The sequence below is a fragment of the Carassius auratus genome, unplaced genomic scaffold (genome assembly GCF_003368295.1).
Source record: "Carassius auratus strain Wakin unplaced genomic scaffold, ASM336829v1 scaf_tig00008346, whole genome shotgun sequence".
NCBI lineage: Eukaryota > Metazoa > Chordata > Actinopteri > Cypriniformes > Cyprinidae > Carassius > Carassius auratus.
This window is the reverse complement of record NW_020523934.1, coordinates 33,997-46,361: the sequence shown is the minus strand read 5'-3', so window position 1 is coordinate 46,361 and position 12,365 is coordinate 33,997. Positions and strand designations below refer to the sequence as shown.

At 36.5% G+C, this 12,365-nt stretch overlaps 2 gene segments (V, D, J or C); both read left to right on the top strand.

Moving 5' to 3' along the window:
* Window positions 1-1,451: 1,451 nt before the first annotated feature.
* Window positions 1,452-1,925, top strand: LOC113071864 (Ig heavy chain V region 914-like). The segment is given in 2 exon segments: window positions 1,452-1,504; window positions 1,616-1,925. Coding segments are annotated over 2 exon segments (351 nt in total).
* A 1,463-nt stretch (window positions 1,926-3,388) lies between these two features.
* Window positions 3,389-3,914, top strand: LOC113071863 (Ig heavy chain V region 6.96-like). The segment is given in 2 exon segments: window positions 3,389-3,472; window positions 3,556-3,914. Coding segments are annotated over 2 exon segments (375 nt in total).
* Window positions 3,915-12,365: the final 8,451 nt, after the last annotated feature.

Below are 12,365 nucleotides of genomic sequence, written 5' to 3'. Positions count from 1 at the left end.
CAAGGCTTGTGATTGGCGAGCCTTGCAACACAAAGCAAGTTTGATTTACTTCTCAAGAGAGACCCAGCAAGAGTCAAAACTAAAGGTTAAAGGTTTTGCTAAACGTTAAGATATTGAAGAATGTGACAAAATGAAACATCATATGAAATATGAAGGAGGACTAATAAAATAAATAATATTGTTTTTATCAGTGCAATTGAAAGTGACAAGTGAAACTTGTTAACTTTGTTTATATATTTGAAAAAAATAGTGATAGAGACTTGAACATATAAGATCAGATTTGTTATTTTTTAAATAGTACAATCTTTTGATACTACAGCTTATTTGTATTACATAATCTGTATATATATAAATATTTATAAAAAATGATTTATAATAACTGATAAACTAAAATTGCTTTCGTGTAATAGATAATAATAATAATAATATTAATATGAATGATGATAATAATAATAATAATAATAATATAAATTATAAAATGACTATTATAAAATCATCTTTAAAGCCAGACTTCTGTTTTCTTTCTTTTTTTCTGATCGGTCCAACTTCAGTTTGAGATCTATAACTCAGAACATAACCTGCCCCGGAGCCTTGCCTGTGATTTAAATTTGTTTAATCGCTTTACTGTGCCTTCCAAGCCTACTTGATCTGTGTTATATTTTATTGGGTCAATTTTGTCAGATTAGTCTTTTTGACTTTGCTAGTTTTCACTTTTACTCACTTTTTTTTCTCTAGTCACAGCTCTTTTTATTTTGGTTTTGTCTATTCCTGTTGCTCTCTCTTGTTGTCTTTGTGTCTTGTGTTAGTCTTTGTCACATCCTGTTCCTCCCTGGCTACTGTTCTAAGGAGTGAGTCGTCCGACTGGTGCAGCTTCACTTGCAGCTCTTACTATCAAGCCTCTGGTTCTTCAAGCTGCTACTGCATCTGCTGTGTTGTCATTGTCTGCTGCTGCTCCATCTCCTCCACTCTACAGCCTGACTTTGCCCAAGTCTGTCATCTTGTTCTCCTATTGACTGCCCTGTCCTACTGTTAAGATTATCCTCAATCACCAGCATCATGATTGTGCCTCATCTAGTCAATAAAGATCAATCCCGTAATTGTTCTACATCTGGGGCTTTCTCTAGTAAACTGCTGTGACAAAATCTTGACGTCAAAATTGTATCTGTATATTAAGAATATATTTATTGTACATTTATCATAATTTGACACCTTAAAGAAAAGTGGTGTCCTCTCATTATTTATGTATTAATTAATTTATTGTCATTGTGTGTACAGACTGATGTTGTCCCTTTTCTTCAGAAAGCAATTGTTCCAGATACTAAATTAAATAAAGAAACTGAAGCACTGAAGTTTCTTATCTCGGAAAACAAAATTTCTTTATGCAAATTCTCTATTTGCTCCATGTACTAAAGTGAAGTGTGTCTGTGGCACGGAAGGAGAAAATTCATATTTTTAATCATGATCTTCTCATCAGCTCTGCTTCTGCTGGCAGCAGCTGCATCCTGTGAGCTTCACTGATTCCTCATTTAAACTATAAAGCATTTAACTAAGCTTCATAACTGTTTACAGAAGTTAAAGCATAACTTATAACACATTCTTTCATTGTTATTTTCAGGTGGTGTTTTCTGTGTTGAGCTCACTCAACCTTCATCTATGGTTGTGAAACCTCAAGAATCATTCTCCATCTCCTGCAGGATTTCAGAATCAAGCTATTGCATTAATTGGATCCGTCAATCCACTGGAAAAGCACTGGAATGGCATGGATATCTTTGTAATGGTGGTAGCACTGAAACTACAGACTCAGTCAAAAACAAGATCAGTTTCACCCAGGACACGTCCAAAAACACAGTGTTTCTACAGGGGAAGAATTTTGAGACTGAGGACTCAGCCGTGTATTACTGTGCAAGATACACACAGTGACTAAACAAGCCACCGCTCTGTACAAAAAAAGTTTAAACACATTAATAAACAAATGAACATCAGCTCAACTGGTTTTATTCAACTCAATATTAACATGACTATACCAACAAAAGTTATTTTTGTGGTCAAGATCAGGTATAAATAATTATTAAAGGTAACAACTACACATATTCACTCATTACAGTGTATTATACAATTCCACTTATAAACCATGTCTTATCTGTATGAGTGCAGTGAGATTGTGAGAAGTTTTTATCATTTTTGAGCATTATTAATCAGTTTTCCAATGAAACATGATATATACTATCAGTCTGTTCAGGGACGTTTCAGCATCTCCAGAGACAACAGCAATAAACAGATGTATCTGCAGATTAATAACATGAAGAATGAAGACACTGCTGTGTATTATTGTACAAGAAAACCACATTGACAAATACAACTACAGTACTGTACAAAATCTGAATATAACAAGCAGCAAATTAAACTGCATACATGCTTTCATGACATCCTGTTGAGAAGTTCCCGTTGCATTTCCACTTGAAAACTGTTTGGTACAATTAACATTCCTGGCACAGGTAGCAGGTGACAGTAGAATTCCTGCAGTGATGCACTGACACATGATTGTTCAGAAGTAAATATGAAACCATTATATTACTAATGTAATATTGTCAAAAATAAATATATGTATAGTCATGGGTGGAAGGAACACACGACAAGGAGAGCTCAAAATAAATCCCCCGGAGGGTGGATTTATTCACAACAATTGTGCTCAAGGTGAGGTAAATGATGCTGAGGTGAGTAAGTGCCCTTCGTCGTCGTGTCCAGTGTTTCGTGGTTCCGAGTGGCACTCGTGGGGCTGGGGCCGTTATCTCCAGGACCAGAGTTAAAAAGTCATTGAAGCAGCAGTTGATGTATCCGTTGCCAACTTTAATCCTGATTTCAATGAAGTACAGTAGAAAAACTAACCGTAACAACAACAACTGCCTGGAATCACCATATCTCAATCCTTCATCCTCACTAGCCTTTAGACGTGCCTCAAAATGTCACATCAAAGCATCAGTCTATCAGCAACAGCTGTCCACAGACTTCTTATCAGCTTTCACAACTAAAAAAACACCAATCATAAAAAATAAAACATTTACTCCACCCACATCAATAATACATTATACAGACTGAAATATCCACTATCATTAGTAATAACGATTAAAAACAATACAAAAATAATAATAATATTGCTGAGAAATGCAAAAATTCAGATTCAAAGACAGCAAGGTACGAATATAGTTACAGATAAATCATAATTTAATCAAAAATATTTTAATACATTTTCCCAGTTCCAGTGTTTCCACACATGTTGTGTTTGTAAAACAGATACAGTGTATGCAAATGTCATGATTTAGTCAGAGTCACTCAGTCTCTCAAAGGACTGTGTTATAAACTGGATCCTCAGTCAGTGTTTGTGTTCTGCTGCAGTGCAGTTTCTTTTCCTTTGACAGTTTTTGGCTGATGATGGAAATGTTACAGTATGGAGTTCTGCTGATGATTATGTCAGGTGAGAATGATTTCACTTCTCCAGATTGTTGTCACTTATTTTTTTTCTATACCATCTAACATGATTTTTTGCATGTTTTTCAGCTGTTAGTGGTCAGTCTTTGACCTCCTCAGATTCTGTGGTGAAAAAGCCTGGAGAATCAGTGACTCTGTCCTGCACTGTGTCTGGATTCTCAGTGAATGACTACTATATGGGCTGGATCCGTCAGAAACCAGGGAAAGCACTGGAGTGGATTGGGCGAAGATATAGCTCAACTATTTCTTATGCTCAGTCTCTACAGGGACAGTTCTCCATCACCACAGACACCAGCAAAAACATGCTGCATTTAGAGGTGAAAAGCCTGAAGACTGAAGACACAGCTGTTTATTACTGTGCACGAGAGTCACTGTTACACAAAAGACTGCAGGACTGAACAAAAACTATTCATGCATCAGATCACTGAAGCAACTGCAAACTTCCTCACAATTCAACAAATTATACTTGTTTACAAATGTATTTGAAACATTTAAAATCTTCCTCATAAGCAGATTTTCAAAACAATTAGAGATTAAGGTCTGGATTAATTAAGGTACATCATGAAAATAGATTCAGAGTATGCAGGGTTGATTAATCAGCAAAGATACAAAACCTGTACAGTTGTCATATATGATATTATGAAGCAAAAATATATGGGAATATAGCAGAAAATATAATGCATATTACTATATTTCGATACATAACATCACAAAAAAGACAAAAACTTCACTACATTTTTTATATGTAATAACTTTATAGAAACAATTAATTTGTGTAAGTTAATGCTTGATAGGGTTTGAAGCTAAACACTAAACTTTTATCAGATTTTTTCATGTTTAAATACTCAATAGAAAGAAAAGACAAAGGACATATTTACATGTATATGTACATATGTATATAAAGTGAACACATATAGCATAAATCAGTTTAATTATATTTATACACGCACAGTATTACATTTTATTACTTGTACATCTAAATAACTGTGCTGCCGAATATAAAATAATTTTTTTTTTAATATACAAGTAAACTATCACATATTTTTCAATATTTGAATTATGTATTTGTTTATCCAGGATCAGCATGGTTTCACAACAAGAAGTGCATCAACAACAACAACCTGATATTGGAAAAGTGCTGATCTGTGTTTGCTGTTCTACTACAACTCATTTAAGCTCTACAGCTTTATTAAAGACCTTTACCTACTTTCTCATGAACAAAACACAATGCCATGTCTATTTGATGGAACTGAGGGGTTGTAGCCTACGCACATGCCTGCTGCAAAAATTTTACATTTATTTACTGAAGTACAATATTATTTTAATATACAATGAACCTCAATAGTCTCAAGCTCCAGTGATTCCACTATTTGGGGTTCGATGCAAATGAACTGATGTCTGCTTCATATTTAAACAGCTACACGGTGGAGTGCAGGACTCATCACCAGATCAGCCTTCAGATAAACCATGTTCACTTCATTTCTCTTGCTGTTGCTGGCTGCTGTGTCTTGTAAGTGAATCCCCTGAATAAACAAACAGTTTTTAATGTCAATATTAATATTCATAAATCTAAATGTTGTGTTTATCTGCAGGTATTGACTGTCAGGTTGTGCTCACACAGTCTGAACAGTCAGTAGTTGTGTCTCCAGGTGCTTCCTACAAACTGACCTGTGCCTGCAGTGGGTTTACTGTTAGTAGCACTGACATGCACTGGATCCGTCAGGCACCTGGAAAAGGACTAGAATGGATTATTTATTATTATTCAGATTCTTCTAAGAGCTCAGCTCAGTCAGTTCAGGGCCGATTCACAGCATCTAAGGACAGCTCTAATCTCTATCTGCACATGAGTCAGTTAAAGACTGAAGACACTGCAGTGTATTACTGTGCAAGAGACACAGTGGAAGCACAGATACAAGCACCTGTTCAAAAACTCATCATGAGAAATGGGGCGGATATGCAAGCTCTAAAGTAACAAAAGTCCAATCTGAGGTGTTTTAAATGTACTAAATGAAAAATAAAAATAATACAAAAATTAATTATAAAACTTTTATAAATAACTTATTTATTTATTTATTTATTTATTTATTTATTTATGTCATGTATATCATATGACATGTACCATATGGTCAGACTTTAATTTAGGCAACAGCATAAGCCTTTTTCGGATACGTTTTAGCATTGATACGAGCAAAATGGCGATCTGTACATGTAGTATTCAGCACTTGATCGATACACTAGTTTGAGCAACAGCAGATCACTGATTAAACCAAGTGTGTTGGGAGTAGTTGGATAAGTTTGATGAAAGTATCCCCAATAGATGAGCCTGAGCAGCAACCGTTAATATCGACAGCCTTGACCACAGAGTAACGAGGCTCATGGGTATATTTAACTGTTACTGGTGTGGTAATATGATAACATGCCTCGCAACGTAACTGAACAATAGCTTTTACAATAAGCAATGTCTGAAGCATATTCGCCAAAATAGCACTAGGCAGTACAAATGAAATAACTTTTCTTAGCTTCGTGAAGACGTCCAGAGATTAATTAAAGTTGAAATTGCCAGTTGTTTGTGGATGCTTTGATTTTGTTGATATATGGCTTCTTCCAGCGGGGAGCAGATCTCGTGTAAAGTTGTGAGTCGGTCGTATTAGTTCACTCTGACGTTGAATTGCGTGCGAAGTGTCTATATCAAGAGCTTGCTCATATCAATTCAGTCTGTTGCTTGATAAACAACATGGCAAATACTCTTAAGTTCGAGACTGAAATCTGATGAGATACTCTGTGGGAACCCTGCCAAAACCTGATTAAACGCATCCTATGGAGATAGATTCGCCGTCTGATAGTTCCTGAGCGAGCAATGGCTCTCGTAAGCAGTTTGAGCCTTGTGAGCCGTTGAGCATAATTACCGAGCAGTAGTGCCATGTATATATATATATATATATATATATATATATATATATATATATATATATATATATATATGTCCCGTTTCTAATAGGAGAAAGGTGGCGATTGGAGAGATTTGACTTTGAATTTACTTTGGCATGCAAAAGACTGATAGATGGCCTCTGTGTCTTTCTTTTACTATCGTTTCTCTTCTGATATTTTTTTGGTAAAATCATTCTCTATGTGCAGTAAAGAAAGATCTGAGGATCCATTCTGTGCCACTGAAGATCAAAGCCAGATTCTCCTCATCACTGAGAAACTTTCCGATGTAGACGAACCATGGACAGCTTGAGTACAAACTGCAATAGTCTGAAAAAGTTTGGATATTTGTCCTTCCCTAGCCTATACTTCATCTTTAAATGTCTCAAGAGTAAATATTGTTTATTTGTTGATCCATTCTCATACACATTCTATACTCTAGAAAATGCTGGGTTGTTTTTTCAACCCAAATGCTGGGTTGAGACCGCTGTGTGGGACATCAGGTTGTTTTAACCCAAGTTTGCGTTGAAAATTGGTCTCACTTATAACCCAGCGGCGCTGGGGAACGCAGATGTGAAGGAGAGAACGGACGTCACGTTAAGATCGTACGTCTCCATGTGAGCAGCCGCCATTTTCTCAGCGTGAAAGAAGTGAGAAGCGAATGAAAGACATTATGGTAAGTAACGTTAAAGATTCAAAATGTTAAGTTATCGTTTATTGTTTATCCGGTTGTATGGTGGAAACAAAAGAGCTTGACGTTATATAGAAATATACGTGGATGCGGTTTTCGCCTCAGAAACTGAGGTCTTCTTTAACATTAATAAATGGAAGAGGTACTTTTAATATACTGTCCATGAATGTCTTATGTCATATTTGTCATAAACTTCAGAATTCTGTCAAGTTATCTTTTTTCTTTGCAGAACTGAAAGTAACTGTGGAGTTAAGGACACAAAAGTCTGCTTGTGTGAAGAGGTGGTTTTCTCAGCTTCTTCAGAAGAGAGGGAAAGACAGTTTAAGGCAAGTAAACTTCATAATGTCATTTTATCAGTTATCAGGTTTTTTTTTTTTTACTCAAGAGTAAAATAATGATTGTTTTTTGTTTTTGTAGATGCTGAAAGCCAGAGATATGGGAGAGCATCATTCTTTTGAGATTTTATGTAAGTCTATAAAATAAATGTTTCTGTTGTCTCCTGCTGGTTTACTTCACATTTTGATGCAACAACAGTGTGATTAAGTGCTCATTTTATTAAAACCATCGATGTCTGTGTTGTTCATTGCAAAACTCAAACCAACTATGGAGTTGTTTGATTTGGAGAGTCATCATTCTTGGGCTTCGTTCTTAAAGTTCACACAAAAATCATTTACTTGCCTTCATGTCATTCCAAACCAATATGACCTTTCTCTGTCTTTACAACAAAAATGAATATATTTTTAATTTTCTCATTTTTTTGTTAATCCATTTATAGTATAGATAATCAGGATTTTCAAGCCTCGTAAATAGAGAGTTATTGTAGAAGTAATCCATTCCGATATTTGTTTATGAATAAATCTTAAATTATATGATAGCAAACATGTATGTTCAAAATAAAATACTGGTCTCCCAGACTAGCAATGAAGGACCAAATTAAGGGAATATTACAAATGTGTATTTGTGTTCCAAAAATTTGCAGAATTTGTATGAGTCTGAAACAACATGTGGAGAGTGTCATGATTCTGCCCTCGTGTCCTTGATTTTTCCTAGTCTTGAGGCAGGATCATGACAGACCCATGTTTTGTGTACAAGCGCATGGCCTTGTCTTTGGGCCATGTGCTTGTGTTGTCTCGTTCCCTTGCCCCGCCCCCCTTGTTAACCTAGTCGTGTCTTGATTGTCCTATCTGTAACACCTGTCGTGTCTTGATTAGTACCCCTATTTAGATCTCCTAGTGTGCTCTGTCTTGGGTCGGTTCATTGTACCTCTTATGTGATTTGTGTGTTCCTCACCTGTGATTGAGATATTGTATCCTGTATAACCGTGAGTGTTATTTGTAGTTAGTGTTCTCCTGTTTTGAGTCTTTGTTTATCTCGTTAACTCAGTCCTGTTCAGTTATTTTGTATTTCCCTAGTCAGTGTTTTCCCCCTCGTGGGTTTCTGGTTTCCCCCTCGTGGGTTTTTATTTTCCCCTTTTTGTAAATAAACCCCTTGTTTTGTGATTCCCTGTCTGCACTTGAGTTCCTCCTTGCCAAGATCCTGACAGAGAGTAAATTATGACCCTTTTTATCATTTGGTGAACAAAACCCTTTGAAGAGCAGCCCTCCACGTACATGAACATTTGTGATGTATGTGAATATCATGTCTGTTTTCATGTTTCAGTAAAGAAGATTTCTGAAAGTAATATATTTATTCAAACAATATCTAATGCCCTCTCACTAGTGCTGCCATTATAGCATTTTAGAGCACTGTGGACAGAGACATTAAACATAAAACCAGTTATTTACCTGTCCTTAAGGATGTTAATACACCTCTATCTGAAAATGGATAGTTTAATTAAATGTTTTCATTTTCCAAATGTGTTTCTCTTTTCGGGCCACTGATGAAGAGCAGGCGGTGACTGGGAGGAAAACTGGTCAAAGATGAGAACGTCCTTTCCTCTAAACTGACACAGCAGTGGTTTTAAAGGAGGACACTGCTCTGGATGATGTAGAAGATGTCACATGCTGATGGGACTTCATCATGACTACATCAGTTATTCTGAAGAGATCATGAAAAAATTGACAGTGATGCATGATCTGTATTCATGGACTATGAAACAAACTGTAAGTGTGTAGAGTGTATTGGAGACCAAGGGAGTGTCTAAAAATAAATAAAAAATAAATTAATAAAAGAGAGAGAGACACATATTTACTGATGTGTGACCCTCAGGAAACACCTGCGTTTCGTTATTGTCTCTAAAAAAATAAGTGAATATGCATGTATAGTTTCATAAGACTTATTTACATTCTGTAACTACAACGCATATAGAAACCACTAAAATAAATTATGTTAAGGATAATAACATGCTCATTCAAACATAAATAGAAGACAATACAATCATGAAATTGCTATATTCTTATGTCTTCTCAGCAAGTGATAGCAGAAGCAAATTATGTGACCTTGATGACCATAATATCATTTTAGAAAAGGTTTCTAATCCAAATTTTACTTATGAAAAGAAGAAACATCCAGCTTTCTCATTTACCTTTAATGAACAAATCAATGCAGCAAAACCCAGAAACAAACAGTTGCAAAACATGATGTTGAACACAGAGCAGCACATGTAATCTTTTCCTTTCAATTTTACCCTCACATAGACAACTTCAGGTAAAACTTCATTATCTGCCTGTGAGAAATTGTTCATTTCAACTGCCCCAGTTTCTCTGCCAGAATCCTGAGAGGGATTCTCATACATGTGTTGATGTTGCATTATGTTCACAAATATTAATCAGCAAGTCATTCATAAGCTGCTGCTTCTGTTGTGTGTTACTGCATGTTTCTGTTCTTTGATATTGTCCTGAATGTGTGCTGTCAGTTTCCATCAACTCTGCCTTTGTGGTGTGAAAACTGTGTGAACTACTTTCCTTGCCCTTTTATTAACTGCAGCCACAATACCATACAAAAGTAGAGCTGGTAGTTTTATATGATAACATACACAAGGTTAGATTAGATGTTTAAATTAAGCATTGGAACACATTGTTTATTCTACAGACTGAGCTATTTCTGTGATAGAATTTCCACTGAGGGAACCAGCATAGTTCAGTAAACACATCATTAATTATTACTTACACTTCAGAGGCCTGTTACTTTGTCTGTTTTTGTACCACCAACCAATGTAGTTGCGTCTCTGAGCAACACACAATGGAGATTTCTGAATGGATGTGTTTTCAGCTTTATTTTATTTATTTTTATGAGTCCTTAATGTTAGTGCCACCACCATCACAAAGATATCCGAGCCATTCCAGTGCTTTTCCAGTGGGTTGACGGATCCAGTGAATGCAGTAGCTTGATTCTGAAATCCTGCAGGAGATGGAGAATGATTCTTGAGGTTTCACAACCATAGATGAAGGTTGAGTGAGCTCAACACAGAAAACACCACCTGAAAATAACAATGAAAGGATGTGTTATTATTAGTCATGTTCAAAACTTCTGTTATCAGTAACTTCTTTTGTGTGTGTGTGTGTGTGTGTGGTAGAAAAAAAAAAATCACAGATTGGAGGAGGAGTTCATGCAAAACTGTTGTGTATAATTCCCATAAGCTGCATTGTGCCATAAGCGTGTTCACTGACTATGATTCTTGTAGAAGAGCATAAATCAGCTATGACAACAATGATTAATTTTTTTTGAAAGTGAAGTGACATTCAGCCAAGTATGGTGACCCATACTCAGAATTTGTGCTCTGCATTTAACCCATCCGAAATGCACACACACAGAGCAGTGAACACACACACACACTGTGAGCACACACCCGGAGCAGTGGGCAGCCATTTATGCTGCGGCACCCGGGGAGCAGTTGGGGGTTTTTACTCCTGTTATTATTATTTTTACACGGTCTGTAACTAATTCTTAATATTAATGATTTATCAATGCATACATTTAACTAGCTCACTATTGGGTTTTCGTCTTTATAGTTTTACATTTCGCTGACTTCTCAGTTTATTATATTTATCTCTTTTCCACAGATATTCATTGTCAGACCTTCACTCAGTCTGAAGCTGTGGTAAAGAGACCAGGTGAATCTTTTCGTCTGGTCTGTACTGCCTCTGGATTTACTTTCAGCAGCTACTGGGCAGCTGTAGTGAGACAGGCAGCTGGTAAAGGACTTGAGTGGATTGCATACATCGGCACGTCCAGTTCTCCAATCTCCTATTCCCAGTCAGTTCAGGGAAGGTTCACAGTGTCCAGAGATGATTCCAGCAGTCAACTGTATCTACAGATGAACAGCCTCAAGACTGAAGACACTGCTGTGTATTACTGTGCTAGAGAGTCACTGTGAATGAGTTCAGTGTCAAAACAATACAAAAACCACCTTCACTGTTGACTTCACTGATGCTCCAGATGTACTGTTCCTTTCCAAGAGGTGGTGCTCTTGTCAAGCTTTCGGACATCGCTCACTCAATGTTTGTTTTCTTTTATCCAAGAAACAGACAGTCCAATTTAGAAATTATAAAAAAAAAAATATATATATATTTTTGAATAAGTTTGAGCAGCAGCCTTAATGTAGCTTCTTCGCAAATTATATTCTTGTGTTTGCATGTTTGTAAAAAGAAAGGAGAATGAACAGAATTAACAGTGCTCTCTTCCACCCTTAATACCCACAAGTGCGAGGGAGAATGGAGGAAGGTTTTTTTTTGGAGCAACTGGGATGGTGCCCATAGACAGTAGATGGTGTCCCCTCTGGGAGTTGGTGCTCTACGCAGACTGCGTACTCTGCGTTTAGGGAGCGACGGTACTGAACACCTTTAATATAGCAGACACTAGTCCATATCGAGATTTCATTAAATGCTCTACTTTTGATTTATTCATTCAAATATGGCCGAATTCCATGACGTTCTGCAGTATACAGCAAGTTCCATTTCCACGATTCAACCGCGTGGCGGTTCTGCTGTGTGGCGGCTGCTTCACGTTTTCTGTGTTTTTATACAGTCTATGGTCTTTACACACCAGAATCGCTGCTGCTGCTGTAGGTGACATAGAGGGAGGCCTCCGACAGACCAGGGTCTTGTCTTCATGACAACAATATCTATACTTCATGATGAGCATAAATATAAAGCCTACTGATAAAATACACCGTCAACAGTATTGATATATTGATGTATATACTTGAAAATCGAAAATTATTAATGTATTTTTTAAATTACATTTATATCTGAATATATGTCAGAGTTCGTAGCGGGTTCGCAAATCATTTGAATCAGTTCGAGAGTTCGGAGCGGGATCACGA